The 17,546-nt window shown below is 46.0% G+C and overlaps 1 protein-coding gene across 1 annotated transcript; it reads right to left on the bottom strand.

Moving 5' to 3' along the window:
• Nucleotides 1-4,208: 4,208 nt before the first annotated feature.
• Nucleotides 4,209-17,185, bottom strand: WBP11 (WW domain binding protein 11). The gene is made up of 12 exons (XM_083155785.1): nt 17,043-17,185; nt 15,269-15,382; nt 14,231-14,262; nt 11,552-11,645; nt 9,770-9,966; nt 9,455-9,588; nt 9,106-9,305; nt 8,310-8,504; nt 7,483-7,587; nt 6,588-6,887; nt 5,773-5,946; nt 4,209-5,603 (listed from the first exon to the last, which is right to left on the bottom strand). The coding sequence occupies exons 2-12, from the start codon at nt 15,330-15,332 to the stop codon at nt 5,176-5,178; spliced, it is 1,923 nt and encodes a 640-aa protein (XP_083011911.1). The 5' UTR covers nt 15,333-15,382; nt 17,043-17,185; the 3' UTR covers nt 4,209-5,175.
• Between the last annotated feature and the right edge of the window lie 361 nt (nt 17,186-17,546).

Here is a 17,546-nt window from a genome sequence, read left to right as displayed (position 1 = left end):
TATCCAAGACTTCTCTCGCGCTGCTCCCCTGCACTGGAACAACCTCCCGCCACCCATCAGGCTTTCTGATTCCCTTACCTCCTTCAAGCACTCCCTCAAAACCCACTTTTTTCGACTAGCTATCACTCCTCCTCCTAACCTCTTTTGATCCTCCTATCCTGCCTCCGTTCCTACTTATCCTGTTATTTTTCGTTTGTCCACCCACCTATTTTTAGTATGTTAACTCTTATGAGTAGGGTCCTCCTGCCTCACGTACTCACCCTACCTCTTTACCTCACCTGTGCTCCTGTCCTGTTCTTCCCTTCCTCTACTTCATCTTCAGTCTCCTCGACAATTTTGACACCTACTTCTGAACTGATGCTGATTTTAGTTCTACCCCTATTTATACTGTATTTTTTAACACACCCTGTATGTTACCTTGTCATTTTTTTGCTATGTACGGCGCTGTGGACACTTTGCGGCGCCTTATAAATAAACGTACTACTACACAGTTCCTCTCTGATCGACACTAAAATTAGTGTGGTACAGAAGGATTAATAAGGTAAAAACCTGGTCCTGTATGGAAGTATAGTAGCAGGACACAGGTGCACTTCTTCCCTCAGTCTGGTCTGCCTGAAAATGATGCCTGGACACTGCTGAGGCCGGGAGAAGCACAGCTCAGGCAGCAAAACCATCTAGGTAGCCGTTCTGAGCATGGATGCGGGGTGCTGTGAATCAACCACGCCTCTCCTGGAACCATCAGTGCCCTGCGCCAAAATGGCGCTTCACAGTGCGGCCCCCTGGTGGTCTAGTGGCCTCACGGAGACGATCGGGTGCCACTGCCATACCACAGGGGAGCCGCGCTGTATAGCTGGCCGGCTCCAAAAATGAAAGTATACTTTAAAAATAAAATAACAGGGCACAGAGCTCTGTGCTTTAGTACCTGTGCCTTGCAGCACCAAGAAAAAAACTGAAACCTTTGGGGGCGTTGAGGAGGAGCCTGGGCTGCACTCAAAGATTGTCAATCTTCTTGGTGCCTGTAGCTGAAGCTCCACCCACACCCCACTGGCCACCATTGGTATGACAAAAATAATACATTGCAGCAATGTGATTATTCTGCAGTGCTATTGGGTGAGAATATCGTGCACAGATTACATTGCAAATGCGATCAATGATAAATAGGCCCCATAGTGAGAGGATGATTAAAGGAGACCATCTAAATAAAAATAAAAATTCCACCCGTAGGGACAGAGGTCCATCCCTGTGATGTGCTGAGTGTGGGTCCGAGGCTGCAGCACATGCACTGTTCCACTGGCCACACATGCACAGCAGCCTTTTCTGAGGGGGAACCCTCTGGAGGCTGCACATGTAAAGTGTAGCCCATGGAGTACAATGGACAGCTGCAGGGGAGAACCCCCATGATGCTTCGCTCTGGATATTGGTTAATATGGGAATAGAGAGGTCACAGCAGTTATAGGAGATTTCTGCTGTGTATTCTCAGACATAATTTCAGGGTATAATTAATATTTGCTGCTAACCCCAGAAAACTGCATGGGGGGTGTTACTGCATGCCATGAGTCGGTCCTGGTCTTTATACTAAACCATACTACTCTACGGTTGCTAGATCCTAGATTGTCACCCACATTTACATATAATACTCAGTCACCATTTCTGAGTACCAGTGTATCTTGGCAAGCGCACATCTTTACCAAAGATTTTTCTTAAGATCCCGTGTGCGTTCCTATGGATCTTTTGTTAAATCTTCTGATCTTTCGTGCAGCACGTAAGATCAGAAGATTCAGCTAAAGATCCACGGGAGAGCGCATCGGACGATTTTCGACCGATTATCGGTAAACATCGTACGAGATATCGGCCGATTTATCGGAAATCGGCCCAAATATCGTTCTAGTGTGTGGGCACCTTAAGTTTTTTCTTTAAATCGGTACTTGTTTCCTAGCACGGCGCCCAGATTTTCTACGTACGCAAACATAGTAAAATCGTATCGCATAACGCATAGTACTAGCATGCGATGCAATGCGATTTTCACTAATGAATGTTCTTAAATTATTTATGCTACATTAATCAAATTTGTTAAGTAAATTAGTTAACACATGTCGTCATTACTGTGTCAGCTGTATGAATGTGAAGGTGTGAATGTGTTCCTAAAACACCAGCACTATCCACTCTACCCCGAAGCATGGCGAGCGGCGGCGGAACGCGTCTTCCGACCTTTTCATACCCCCCTATCCACTTCGGCGTGGAGTTGATTTTATACAGTGTGGCGAACGCAGGTCGGAGGACACGTTCCGCCACCGCTCGTGGATAAAGGGGGCGACACAAAACAATGCCAGAGGTGCTTACAATTCTAAGCACCCATCACATGTCATAGTAAGCACCCATCACATCTCATGGCATGGGTGCTTGTACAATGAAATATAGCATCGGATCGCATCGCATTTGTTGCCATGCCATCCTATGCGATATTTCATTGTATTAGCACTCCTGTGCACTTAATATGGACATCGCATCGCACAGCACTATACACGCTATGCGATGTGATGCGGTTTTCCTACGCAGAATAGCCTGTGTAGAAAAAAGGCTAAGTGATTGAGTGCGCACGACACAAAGGCAGCCAGTGAAACAGTTTTAAGGTGTCAATTAACGACCACCAGATATAAACATACAAGCAAAACAAGGGTTGAAAACTGTTCAAAGTGGCGCTGATGTTGTTCCCAAATGTCTGTGTTTGTATAAAACACCAAATAGTCACACAGATAAAAGTCACAGGATTGTCACCAAAAACGTTTTCACAAATGGTGGACTCCTCAGAAGGTCAAATCCTCCAATAGCAAGGTTCTCCCAAGTTATATGGAACGACACAAAAGCAAAAAATAGTGCATAACTTTTGAGACATAAAATTTAATAAAGATGTGCACTTACAATTTTGCAGAATAAAAAGGCATATAGATCAAATGCTCAGGGCAAAGCTGGAGTGCGGCAAAGATGGTCCAAGTGCCAGAATTCCACCAGGTCCGGATAATGGGGTAAGCTGAAGAACTTGTATAGCAGCACAAACAGCGTCCGTGAGGTATAAATCAGGTAAAAACGCCAAATGCATTTCGGACACTAGGTCCTTCCTCAGTAGCGTGTCATTTACCTGAACTTTACTTCCTTATATATGGTGAGCAATTAAGGACAATTGCAGGCCGTTTTCTAGTTTTAGAAAATGGCCGTGCGCTCCACTCGTTAATTAAATAGAATAGCCTACTAAGCTATTTGCTTAGTGGGCGCCGTGCTAGGAAACAAGTACCCTTTAATCTTTTGTATTAAAATAGTATGAAAGCTTTTTTTCCAACCTACATTACAACCTCTACTATGATTTCTCTTCTTTCTAAATAAATGGAATCCACAGTAGCTAACAGCCTTGTCATGATCCTCATTGTCCCACGACTCTGTAATCACCACAATATCCGGGTCACCCCTTGTCACGATTGTATTTGTTCTGGGATTTTATCCTCTAAACTGTTAGCATTCGCACAAAAGCTTTACTTGTGCATCTCTTAATCCGCGGCATATTCAGACATTTCGGTTATAATTACTACATTTTCTAAGCAACGCTCTCACCGTATCGCTAAAGGTGCCCATACACTAGTAAGATGTATCTTCAGATCTGGCTGGTTGGAACAAAAACATGGTTATGGATGAGTGACAGTTTGTCAGTTTTCCAGCATATATGTGTATGGCCACCTTTAGAAAATGCCCCTACACCACTCCGTGTGTAGGGGCCATAGCCATAGTGATGCGTGGTCCCGCGTGCCGCTATCACCCCGGCAATTAATATCCAGCATGCTGGATGAATCTAGTTTATCGCAGAGGTTAGGGCCAGTGTTCTGACAGAGACAGATCACTCAGTGATACATCACTGTACGCTGAGCGATCTGTTCTGAGTGATCTGTATCATCCCGTGCGTAGGACGCATTCATCTCAGTTCTGGTTAAACGGTTTGATTATATGTTCAGAATATACACTTTGCGATTTGAACACTTGAGGCACAATGTGACAAGCACCTAGTGACCAGCACACACTTGTTACCAATACTCTCTCTGCTCACAAATGGGACTGCATCAGCGACATTGTTAAACAGAGGCGGGGCTCCCGCTGCCCACATAGATCTTTATTCACTTTACATCTTAGTATTAAAGCTATGGTAATTGCTCTCATATCTCCAGTAACAATGAATGTGGGCAGATATTTATTCAGCCTCGGGAAACAACAATGATATAAATCAATGTAAAAAAACAAATGTAAAAACTTATTTACAGTAAAATGGGTAAGACAAAAGCAATCGAAATAAAATGAAAAAACCCAACCAATCCACACAATAAAAAAAAAAAACAGAGGCATTAATGATTAATTCCAATTAGATTTAGCATTGGGTGGCAGCGATGCATGACATACCCGCCCCACCCCTCCTCTGTTCTTGCCTGCCGCACTGCCCTGCTTCTTCTGCTCCTGAAGACCAGTATGGGCAAATGAATAATCCTCCCTAATTAAAGATGGCTGCCAGCAAGCGGCACATCCAGTGTTTAGCTACAGAAAATCGCAGGAGCTACACCACACCACAAGATGCCCCCCTGCCTCTGGTTTCCAGCAGGTTGTGACCTTGAGGACCAGAGGTAGGTAGACCTGTATTAGAGATCATCCATGGGACAGTGAAAAGCGGCCTTCTGTACAAATCTAATTTTCAATAAAATACTTTATCCCCCAAGGGCAGGGAAACCACATACGGAACCTGGGACCACATCGCTGCATCTGGTTCATGAATGTAGAGAGGTCACGTTCACATAAACTACACATTATTCTGCCCTGATTTGGAGCCGCATAAAAGAGTAACTTAAATTCATCAATAAATGAAAATAAAAAGGACTGAATTAAACATTCTACTTAGATCACATGTTTAATACTAAGAAATTAAAAAGATTGGTGAACGGTCAACACAACAGACCGAGATTGCTAGCAGTCTGGGCGAGAACAGTCTGACCACGATCCACAGCATCATCAGGCGAACTCAAATGGGATCGGCAATCCCTGTTACAGACACAGTCTGCAGATGGTTTACACAACGTCACATGTTCAGGAGAAGTTGTGGGAAGCTTAAATAGGATGACTTCTAAATGACAGTACATATCCGCAGCTCTAGAGAAGCCCTTCCATCTCTTTCATGAAGGCTTCGTACATATCGTCCTTGGTCTGCACAGGCATCGGTGCCCCCATCTTGGGACCTACTTTGGCCACCGGCCTCATCACCTCCTCCTCTGTTTTCCTCGACGGAGGAGCAGCGCCTGCCCCCTTGTTCTCTCTGCGCACTCGGAGGGCCGTCGGAACGAACCGGGTCACCTCCGCTTTAGGATTTGTGATCTGCGGTTTGGCGCTGATGGTGGCAGTGGCCTTCTTCTCAATCGTGGCCCCGCTCTCGTCTGACTTGGGTCTCTGTATCAAGCTGGGAGGAGCACTTAGCACACCTGGGTTTGCCAAGGGTGTCGGAGGGTAAAGACCTGGTGGTGCTGAGCTGGGAGGAGGACCCAACGGAGGGCGCATCATTGCCCGAGGAGGAGGGGGCATACCTGCAGTGCAAAAAAAAAAGGACAGGGGCAAATTAGAAGGATGGGGGTAGTAATATTTTTGCTTTTTTATCATTCACTTTTTGGAAAAAGAGATCACACGAGTGTATACATAGGTGCATCATTACATGGTCACACTTCCGCAATAAGAAATAACCAGAGGGCAATTTACCAGGGGGTGCTGGTGGAGGCAGACGTGGGGGAGGGCCACGTGGTGGCGGACCTGGCGGCAAGCCAGGAGGAGGACCGGGAGGGGGGCCAGGAGGACGGCCGGGTGGAGGTCCTGGTGGTAACAGGCGTGGTGGTGGGCCACGAAGTCCAGGGGGCCTCAAAAACGGAGGTGCTCCTGTGGTCAAAAGAAAACATAATAGAAGAGTTAGCTGTAAGGTTTCGAGAAATACAATAATCAGAAACTTTATTATATAGATCTATCCCTATAGGTCAAAACCCTGCCAGATAATGTTCCACTTTGTTCTCTATGTGTCTGTAAAAACCATCCAAAATGTGTGTGTCCCCCAGACAGGGATTTGGGAAGATATTCAATCTGATCTCTGCGAGCATGGCATAGAATTATACTAAGTTTCTGAGACCGTGCTCACAAGTACAGTTTCACTGTGTGCTCTCTCTTCCCTGAACAATTTGTCCTTAAGAGATCACCTGTCAATGTCTGAGGTGCAATAATGCTCTCCAAATGCAATAGGTTGGGGCTGAGACCTTAGGGCAGGAAATGTGAGTGACTTATTTAGGGGGTGGGTATTTTAGGATATTTTTGGGGAGCATGATGAATGATCAGGTCTAAAATTGAGGCTTGCTCATTAACCCAGAGGTCTATGGAAAGAAAACTACACTAAGTAATATCTAGTGATGTCACAGCAGCTCAGATGACTGCAGTCTCAGCTCCTGAAACACTGAAGTGCCACCTGGACAAGGCCATAAAGAAGTGGGAGGTACTTTAGAGCTTTACATTTCATCCAATAAACCGATTACCTGGAGGAGGTCCTGGTGGCATTCCTGATGGTGGTCCAGGAGGCCGAAGTGGTGGAACTGGAGGTGGACCGAGGGGAGGCGGTCCTGTCATGATGGAGGGTGGCATTTGCAGTGGTGGCGGGGGCACATTAAGAGGGGGAGGCACTGTAATGGGTCCCGTGGTGCCGCTAGATTCCGAGTTTTCAGTTTTGGAATCCTCCGTACGCTGCTCGTCCTCAGAGCCGGAATCTTCCTCGGATGATGAGCTGGACAGATATTCCTCTGCGTCATGATCCTCGTCTTCCTCTGTAACTTCCTGACCTGCAGAATCACAGCATGTGTCATACCCATATATAGTTACACTGCAATTCTCTACACCAGAGTGGAATGGCTATCTACAGCAGTGGAACTACAAGCCACAGCAAGTCCATATACGTTTAGGCTAAAGGACGGATGTGACCATCTCCTATCCACTCCGGGGTCACAGCTTCTATACTAACAATGTGGATGAAGGAGATGTTGCTGTTACTGTACACAATGAACCTGCCACCATGAGACACAGGGTTTCTATTACACCCCTATCCTTTGGGCTCAGTTCGTTAAAACTGGATGAGGGTAACCTTTTAATTGGCAAATTCATCAAGCACTGTGTACCCTATACCCAGTCTCTCCAGTGTCCCCTATGGATAAAAGAGAAGCGCACCTTGAACAACGAAGACAAGGAACCAAGTTTTCCCCCAATATGCGAGAATTCTTGATATTATCCAACTGGTGCCAAGGTAGTTCCCACCAATCGCTCCTTTTTAATTAACTTTTAATTGGCAGCAGTGGGGTGCCCCCGAAAGTAAAATGGCAGTATTTGAGGAAGGTTGTACTTCATAGATAGGGACAATATAATAGTTCTAGACCAACTTACCTGCCATACGTAACATCATGGCCTGAAGCGGGGTCAGATCTTTCACGCTCTTCTTCCTCTTTTTGTGAGATTTGTCCGTAGCATCAGCAAAACGTACGCTGTGAGCTGAGGGTGAAAGGCGCTCAGTCAGACTTAGCATCAGTGTATTATGAATGACAACGATATTAATAATGTGAAAAGCGTTGTATAGGAGCTGGAACATTAGGAACCGGTGTTTATTATAATTAAACAAAAAACATATCATATTGGCAAGCAGCCTGGAACCTGGCCTCTTTGTATGGCCGGGAACCGCTCAGCGACTCCTAACCTTCCAATGACAGGATGACATTTTGCCACATAGAAAATGACACTAGCACTGTCCAGCCAATTATTACTCTGACGGGCATAAGACGTCTTCCAGCATGACCGATAGGTGTAATAACGGCTGCTCGGAGCTGACACATTGACCAGTTAGTGGGGAGGTTTATCTCTAGGTGTATGGCCAGCATAAAATGTGACCTCTCACCTCCCCACACCCTGGTCTTCCAATACCAGCGGTGAAGCCCCAGCTATGCAGTTCCCTACAAGGAGGGAGCCGCTGTTACCGTCCCGCTGCAGGTACGGGAGAATTCCCTGTGTGCTGAGGAGTCACAGCCAAAGTCACTTACCAAGCCGCCAGTGCTGTGCCCAATGGCGCTGTGGTTATCAGCAGCAGTGAGGGCATCCTATAGGAAATATTTCACTGACCACTCAAATAAGTAAAAAAAAAAAAAAAAAAAAAAAAAAAAAGAGAAATGAGGAACCACAACATAAGGCGATGAAAGGTCCGGAGAGTGCAGGTGACTCACCTCCCTTCTTGTCTCCGCTGCTGCTTTTCCTTTCATCCTCACGCTGAGCATACTCTGTGCTGTCACTGTCCCTCCCGTCTGACTGATTGCTGTCACTGTCCTCATCGGTGCTGCCATCATCGTCTTTGTCCTGCTCCATCTCATTAGCGTAACCCTCATCGTCACTTGAGCTGGAACCATCGAGACCCCTTTGCCCTGAGTGGAACATAGGTCACAAATTGATCATTAAGTGTAACAGAAATTAAAAGGGTTTGATCTGTTATCCATCACATATTGGACCACAGAACAACAATACGGTCAGGGAAAGGAATCGCATTGGAAAATTAAAAAGAAAAGTAAAATCAGTGATAAAATAAAAATATAGAAATGATAGAAATAAAACAAAAACACGAAGTTACTGTCAATGAAGTGCAGTACGACAGTACAGCCACAGGGGGCACATTTCCTGTGTGTTTGTCTAGATCAGGCATGTCCAAACTATGGCCCCCCAGCTGTTGTGAAACTACACATCCCAGCATGCTTTGCCATAGTTTTAGCATTCCCTAATAGGACAACTGTGGCAAGGCATGATGGGACTTGTAGTTTCACAACAGCTTGAGGGCCATAGTTTGGACATGCCTGCTCTAGATGGAACCAAAAACATAATACTATAGGGAGCTATGCCGGAGATAGTGATTATTTCCCTGGATACCGACATGTTCGGGTAGACTAGCTCCAATATTGCCACAGGAGTAAAACCGGTCACCCCAGTATCATGGCAGCAACGCTGCCTCCGGTGTAATCCCTGTGTCCTTACCTCCGTCAGGGCTGTAGCGCTCATCTTCCCGCCTCCGCATGATGTTCTCCAAAGCAAACCCAACTTTACGCCCATACATCTGCAGCACTTGGGGTGGGGGAGGACCTGGCGGCGGCCCAGGTGGCTTCTTGCCGGGAGGTAAGCGCGGTACGCCGTGGCCTGGTGGGAAAGGCAGGGCTACACCGCCGCGCCCCGGGGGTCTGGAAATGGAAAGCAGATTAGAGCTGTACTTTTCTCTGCAGAAAAAGGCCACGTTTAATAGACATTACTCACGTCCGGGATAGTTGGCCACAGCCGCTCCGCTAATCTAACAGCATTATACATGTGGCTACTAGATCGTAGCTTTTACCCGTAAGCAGAAGTCTTCTTCAGGATGGAGGGCGGCTGGGCTCCCGGTAGGGGAATGTCTTGAATGAGAATATTGGACGGAGCGTGGGGCAGGTCCGGCAGGGGGATGCTTTCTACCTCCACGTGCTGGGCGTTCTGAGGACAGAGTAACACTCATTACCAGCTGGCCCACTCACTGTGCTCAGCAGTCACTGTGCAGAGGAACCAAGCGGTAATAACTCTCGCGGCTGACGTTATGCAGGATAAACACACAGAACACAATCGCTTTGGGTACAATCAATGACAGAACGGAAGACTGGAAATGAATTGTACGAACCTTCACTGCATCAAAGTACTGGCTGAGCTGTGACCGCTTGTGCTCGTAGTCCAGCTCAATCTTCCGCAGTTCTTTGTAGGTTTCCGGGTTCTCCTTTTCGTACAGACGCAGAATGCGCTCAAACGTCTCCCGTAACTTTTTCCGTTTGTCTTTCAGGACTTTCTCATTGAGCTGTGGCTGCTGCACAGGGTTAAATTCTGCAGGGAGTCAGAGTTGATTTACTTATTACAAGCAATATATATATATATATATATATATATATATATATATATATATATATATATATATATATATATATATATATATATATATATATATATATATATATATATATATATATATATATATATATATATATATATATATATATATATATATATACACACACACACACACACACACACACACACCGCGCACAAATATTCCGCAGGCGCTTTACAGAGAATATCTGAACATTCACATCAGTCCCTGCCCCAGTGGGCTTACGATCTATATTCCCTACCACATGCACACATTCGCATTAGAGTTCATTTTGCGGAGATTCAATTGGCCTACCAGTATATTTTTTCGATTGTGGGAGGAAATCTGAGAATCCGGAGGAAACCCACGCAAGCACAGGGAGAATATACAAACTCTACACAGTTAGGGCCATGGTGGGAATGGAACCCACGACCACAGAGCTTTGAGGCAGTAATGCTAACCAAAGTGAATGAGAAAATATCCCACAAAACTGAGCTATATTTGCCACAAAACTAACAATTCTGTCTTAAAACACTGAACAATATCGCGCAGTGATGTCTCCGGGGCCCGCACAGAACATGCAGATGCTGACTATATTATCAAATGTGACTGCATGTTCAGACGAGGGGAGGGAGTGATCATTAATGATCCGCAGGACCACGCATCCTTAAAGATAGAGTAGATAGACACTGAACGATATGCACGTGATATCATTAATGATAACTAAAAAGACTAATTTGGTTTATTTATAAAACGATTTTTAGGTTTTCAGTATATTATCACGACATGGCTACATGCAATGCAGATAGGTTATATGTACTCTAAAGCTGCTCTTTCTTCTGTAGCTGTCCTATCTGAATGTATACAGTTTTGTAAGAAGAGAGGAAAGGGACTGTTTGATGGGGAACGCACTGGTAATATGATTTTATTTAAAATATAACTTTTATAAGTTTATTTCTAAGAGTTCCTGTATTATAGGAAATCTTAGAAATAAATTAATAAAAGTTATATTTTAAATAAAATCATATTACCAGTGCGTTCCCCATCAAACAGTCCCTTTCCTCTCTTCTTACAAAACTGTATACCATTGACTGTGAGGAACAGCACCCCCGACACCTATACACAGAAACTGGGGTCTCCAAAACCATAAATAAAACAAATTGGTGTGCAGACGAGCAACAGGCTCCCGAAAGGAGCCCCAAAAAAACACACTATCTGAATGTATAACAGGTTTATTACAGGAACGTTCCTAGCTACTAGAAAAGTGTTATAGATGTTTGGAGGCAGCTATCAGTATAAGGGCGCAGGGCATGGGGGACATCATTGTGGGTGTGGCCATAAAGAACCATAATGGGAAGGAGGACAACTAGTTCAGCTCCTTGTAGTTTGTACAGAGGATATTTAACCTAATATTTGGGGAACTCAAACTAAGAACAGCTGAGTCACAGCATTTACCAGTATACTGTCCCATTATTAAAGGCTTTCCCCCAATGGTTGCCAGCAGTTATATGTAACGAGGAATCAGACCAGGACGACACTCACCCATTTCATCAAGTTTCTCCATATCCCGGATAATCTGCTTTGGATCTTTCATTTTCAGCACAGCGGCCCTCACCATCATTCGCTGCTTCTTGTTCTGCAATGGTAACCAAGGAGGAAAGCTATAATGTGGAGTGTATATACCTCATACCAGTCATGCCGTGCAAGATGGTGGAAATATGGTCACACATTGAGGAATGTTGTGTGGTTAGATTTCTACAGGCACATAGGCAACTTTTTGGGGAGTTTGGTGAAAATATTCCATCATAGATACAGCTTTTGTGCACTGCCTGTAATAATGGCAGGATAGACTGTCTCAAAGTCAGTGTCCCAAACCAGTGAGGCTGGGGGTATATTCTGTGCAATTATAGGGTAAGGTTGTGTATGGAGACCAGCGAGGCTGGGGTATAATCTGTGTAACTATAAAGGGTAAGGTACTATAGGGAGACCAGTGAGGCTAGGGTATAATCTGTGTACGGTACTATAGGGAGACCAGTGAGGCTAGGGTATAATCTGTGTAAGGTACTATAGGGAGACCGGTGAGGCTAAGTGTATAATCTGTGTAAGATACTATAGGGAGACCAGTGAGGCTAGGGTATAATCTGTGTAAGGTACTATATAGGGAGACCGGTGAGGCTAGGGTATAACCTGTGTAAAGTACTATAGGGAGACCGGTGAGGCTAAGTGTATAATCTGTGTAAGGTACTATAGGGAGACCGGTGAGGCTAGGGTATAATCTGTGTAAAGTACTATAGGGAGACCGGTGAGGCTAGGGTATAACCTGTGTAAGGTACTATAGGGAGACCAGTGAGGCTAGGGTATAACCTGTGTAAGGAACTATAGGGAGACCAGTGAGGCTAGGGTATAATCTGTGTACGGTACTATAGGTAGACCAGTGAGGCTCGGGTATAATCTGTGTACGGTACTATAGGGAGACCAGTGAGGCTCGGGTATAATCTGTGTAAGGTACTATAGGGAGACCAGTGAGGCTAGGGTATAATCTGTGTAAAGTACGATAGTGAGACCAGTGAGGCTAGGGTATAATCTGTGTAAGGTACTATAGGGAGACCAGTGAGGCTAGGGTATAATCTGTGTAAGGTACTATAGGGAGACCAGTGAGGCTAGGGTATAATCTGTGTAAGGTACTAAAGAGAGACCAGTGAGGATAGGGTATAACCTGTGTAAGGTACTATAGGGAGACCAGTGAGGCTAGGGTATAATCTGTGTAAGGTACGATAGGGAGACCAGTGAGGCTAGGGTATAACCTGTGTAAGGTACTATAGAGAGACCAGTGAGGCTAGGGTATAACCTGTGTAAGGTACTATAGGGAGACCAGTGAGGCTAGGGTATAACCTGTGTAAGGTACTATAGGGAGACCAGTGAGGCTAGGGTATAACCTGTGTAAGGTACTATAGGGAGACCAGTGAGGCTAGGGTATAATCTGTGTAAGGTACTATAGGGAGACCAGTGAGGCTAGGGTATAATCTGTGTAAGGTACTATAGGGAGACCAGTGAGGCTAGGGTATAATCTGTGTACGGTACTATAGGGAGACCAGTGAGGCTAGGGTATAATCTGTGTAAGGTACGATAGGGAGACCAGTGAGGCTAGGGTATAACCTGTGTAAGGTACTATAGGGAGACCAGTGAGGCTAGGGTATAACCTGTGCAAGGTACTATAGGGAGACCAGTGAGGCTAGGGTATAATCTGTGCAAGGTACTATAGGGAGACCAGTGAGGCTAGGGTATAATCTGTGTAAGGTACTATAGGGAGACCGGTGAGGATAGGGTATAATCTGTGTAAAGTACTATAGGGAGACCAGTGAGGCTAGGGTATAATCTGTGTAAAGTACTATAGGGAGACCAGTGAGGCTAGGGTAAAATCTGTGTAAGGTACTATAGGGAGACCAGTGAGGCTAGGGTATAATCTGTGTAAGGTACTATAGGGAGACCAGTGAGGCTAGGGTATAATCTGTGTAAGGTACTATAGGGAGACCAGTGAGGCTAGGGTATAATCTGTGCAAGGTACTATAGGGGAGACCAGTGAGGCTAGGGTACAATCTGTGTAAGGTACTATAGGGAGACCAGTGAGGCTAGGGTATAATCTGTGTAAGGTACTATAGGGAGACCGGTGAGGCTAGGGTATAATCTGTGTAAAGTACTATAGGGAGACCAGTGAGGCTAGGGTATAATCTGTGTAAGGTACTATAGGGAGACCAGTGAGGCTAGGGTAAAATCTGTGTAAGGTACTATAGGGAGACCAGTGAGGCTAGGGTATAATCTGTGTAAAGTACTATAGAGACCACTGAGGCTAGGGTATAATCTGTGTAAGGTACTATAGGGAGACCAGTGAGGCTAGGGTATAATCTGTGTAAGGTACTATAGAGAGACCAGTGAGGCTAGGGTATAATCTGTGTACGGTACTATAGGGAGACCAGTGAGGCTAGGGTATAATCTGTGTAAGGTGCTATAGAGAGACCAGTGAGGCTAGGGTAGAATCTGTGTAAGGTACTATAGAGAGACCAGTGAGGCTAGGGTATAATCTGTGTAAGGTACTATACAGAGACCAGTGAGGCTAGGGTATAATCTGTGTAAGGTACTATACAGAGACCAGTGAGGCTAGGGTATAATCTGTGTAAGGTATTATAGGGAGACCAGTGAGAGTGGATCGGGAGAAGTTCTCACCTTCTTCAGTTCCCTCTTCCGCGCCTCCTTTCCTGTAGAAATCAGTATAGAAGACAGAACACAGACCGTGAGCCGCCAGCAATAGTATAAACAGCCACCTCATGTATTTCATCAGTTTTACAATATTAAAAAAATTCCTACACACTCATGGAATTTACTGTGTACTGTACTCCCCATACTTCCCGTAACTATGTATAGTCCCTTAGTGGTGCTGCAGACACTTTATGGCGCCTTTACAAAAGAGGATATATATTGCACTACATCTATCATCAAAATCTACCTGCAGAGAGATTGCTGTCTACAATTCTCTTGGCCAATAACTAGTGTTCATTCTAGCACCCGCCATATTTGAAAACACATGCAGTTCCCTCTTCCCTGCCTGGGGTGTCACTGTCTGCTGTGGTGTTTCCAGTACAGGTGTGGTTTTCCTATCAGTGCTGATATACAGACCACACTGTGCTAGAAGCATTACAGCAGACAGTGACATCCCAGGCAGGGTATAGAAACTGCATGTCTTTTCAAATATGGCAGGTGCTAGAATGTACACTAAATAACTGTGATTACATGTGTAATGCGGCAGTAAGTACAGTGGAATCCATGCTTCCCTCAGCTAGAGGAACTCACACCATGCGCCAGCTATGGAAGAATGGGACATTTCCCAGCCCGAGAAGGACTGCAGCAGGACTGTTGGTACATGCACCAATCAGCGGAAGCCTGACGAAAATAGTTTGAATTTATTTTCTGCTGTCGGAAGTGTGATGTCGCACACACAAAAATATCACAACACCTACACAATGACTGCTGATACATGTATGGACCTAGCTATTCTTATGCATTAAGCATGTGTTACCTAGGAAACTGCAAGCCTTTTACACTTTGGCTTTTGCACTGACCCCTAGCAATAGCGATGCTATACAATGATTTAGCCAAGCAGAAACAGATATCATACGGATCAGTAAGACACAGACAGATGCAGGTTACTGCACGTAGATGGATTACTTGCAGGTAACAAAATAAACCCAGGACCGTGTCACTTACGTGCTTGATCTGTGGGGTTCATGAACTTCCCACTCTTGGTGGATGATGTGGATCTTCGCCCCATCTTGCTGCTGGCCTCTTACGTCCACCCTTCCCACTGAGAAATAAAGCAACCTACAGAACGAGGGTGATAGAATACAGTGATGAAAAATCTGACGGAAGATAAATATTTTATACCAGTTACTTATATAGCACACACATAGTCCGCAGCACTTTACAGAGCCATACACATCTGTCAGTGTATCACATGTACACACACATTACAGAGAGCTTATAAGTTACATCAGCCCTTGCCCATGTGGTGCTTACAGATGGAGCCGGCCTCTTTCTTGCGGGGGCGCGCGCATGAGACGCTCGCCCCATGGCTACGGTGCTTTCACCGCCACCTCTCCTGGTGCTGCTCACCGCCCCCCCCTATCCCTGCCCATCTCCCTGAAGTGGAGACAGGCAGGGACCCGCAGCGGCGCCGTCCTGAAACTGGGATGAGCGTGCGTGTGAGACGGAGTGTCAGATGGAGCGCCTCTGCACTGGCGATCGCCAGCGCAAGCATGCTGGCGATCCCCGGCCAAGAACCAGGGGCGCTCCATCTGTACACTCTATATTCCCTATCACACGTACACACATATTACAGAGAGCATATCAGTCACATCAGCCCCTGGCCCAGTGGTGCTTACACTCTATATTATTATAATTTTATTTATAAGGCACCACAAGTGTTTCGCAGTACAAAGGAACAGTACAAAACTTGGCATAACATTGAATAAATAACAAAAATAGGAGTACAAATATAGAGCGCCACAGTTCAATACACATTACAGCTTAAATATAAGTAGTGAGGACTCAATTAACATACGAGAGGCTTGAGGCCAATGATGGAGATGAGTATGCAGACGAAGATGGTCACTATCACACGTACACACACATTACAGAGAGCGTACCAGTCACATTGGTGCTTTCACTCTATGGGGGTAATTCAGACCTGATTGCGCAGCGGGCAGTGTTCAGGTAGACACCACAACGCTAGAGTTAAATACCGCCTTGCACGAATGGCTGTAAATCTATTCTCAACCGTGCAAATATCTTAAAAACCATTTCGAAAATGCTCTCCATTGAATGAATGTTACTGGCACCAGTCATCGGAGGCTCAGAGTAGCCAGAGACAGAGGTGGTGCGATGGAAAAAGGCATCTCCGGCCTGTTGCTAATGTCACACACCCTCCCCTAAAACGCTTTGGCACCCCTGCTTTTTTTGCGGACATTCCAGTGTTTTCCCTATCACTGCGGTGTTTCTGGGACGTCTACCATTTTTCTTGGTGGTCCCACGAAACAGGCGGTTACCACCCCAAATGCCTAATTCCTGATAACCACCTTGTAAACGGGCAGCAATTAAAAAAGTAGCAGGATTTAATCGCAGGACGGCCTCACGCATGCGTACTTTGGCCACGCGCAGTCTATTGATAATCGCCCACCGTGCAATCAGGTCTGAATTACCCGGCCCAGCGACCCCACAGATGGCCCCATCCCAGCGACCCCGCAGATGGCCCCGTCCCAGCGACCCCGTCCCAGTTTTCCCAGAACATTGATTGTGGCTGTACGTGGCCAGCAGTCTGGGAGCCTTAGGTAATAGGATCCTTGTGCTCATGCCAGAAATGGGAGGAGCCATCTGTGCGGTTGCTATGGGTTACAGCATCTACTCCCAATGAGGTCCTGCATCACAGTATGACCAGGCTCAGAGATAACTCCCGCCACAACAGGTCTCCATTTTCCGTCCTTACCTCTACGGGCAGCTCTTCAATTCCCCGCTCACATTAGTATCCAGCCAGACCGCTGCATGCACACCCCACTTCTGCTTCCGGGTGACACACAAGCCGTACGTCCGCTTCCGGGGTCGCAGCGACACGCGCCTGGGTCACCAGAGGAGAAACTGCTGCAATTGTGGTTCTGTACGTCCCTGGGCGGCCATGTTACCGGAGACTACACTGCGCGTGTAAGCGTAACACAGATCTATCAGAAAATGGCCGCTTGTCAATGGTTGCCTGTCAGGACCGGGTCGCCTGGCAACAAGCGCCATGTTTGTACACCCAGCATTATGTTGGTGCCGGCCGCCTAGTATCGGCCACATTAGCACAGTGCTTCTGTTCTGTGCTCTGTGAAGCCACCAGCCCTCTGAGGCAGGGGGAGGTGGCTGAAGTTCATCAGTGACACTAGACACTAGTCCATCATATATTGGCTGGTATCCGGACTCATGATAGGGTCGACAGTCATAAGGTCGACAGGGC

Source organism: Crinia signifera, chromosome 8, assembly GCF_055691185.1.
Source record: "Crinia signifera chromosome 8, ASM5569118v1, whole genome shotgun sequence".
NCBI classification, from domain to species: domain Eukaryota; kingdom Metazoa; phylum Chordata; class Amphibia; order Anura; family Myobatrachidae; genus Crinia; species Crinia signifera.
The sequence above is the reverse complement of the archived record's forward strand: the minus strand, read 5'-3'. Positions and strand labels throughout refer to the sequence as shown.

What these genes read in the sequence shown, in the direction of transcription:
- WBP11 (XM_083155785.1), bottom strand. Translation starts at nt 15,332, where the DNA reads ATGGGGCGAAGATCCACATCATCCACCAAGAGTGGGAAGTTCATGAAC. An exon ending in GAACCCCACAGATCAAGCAC is followed by an intron (nt 14,263 to 15,268) that starts GTAAGTGACACG and finishes TGATTTCTACAG; the next exon opens with GAAAGGAGGCGCGGAAGAGG. An exon ending in GCCTCCACCAGCACCCCCTG is followed by an intron (nt 5,604 to 5,772) that starts GTAAATTGCCCT and finishes TTTGCACTGCAG; the next exon opens with GTATGCCCCCTCCTCCTCGG.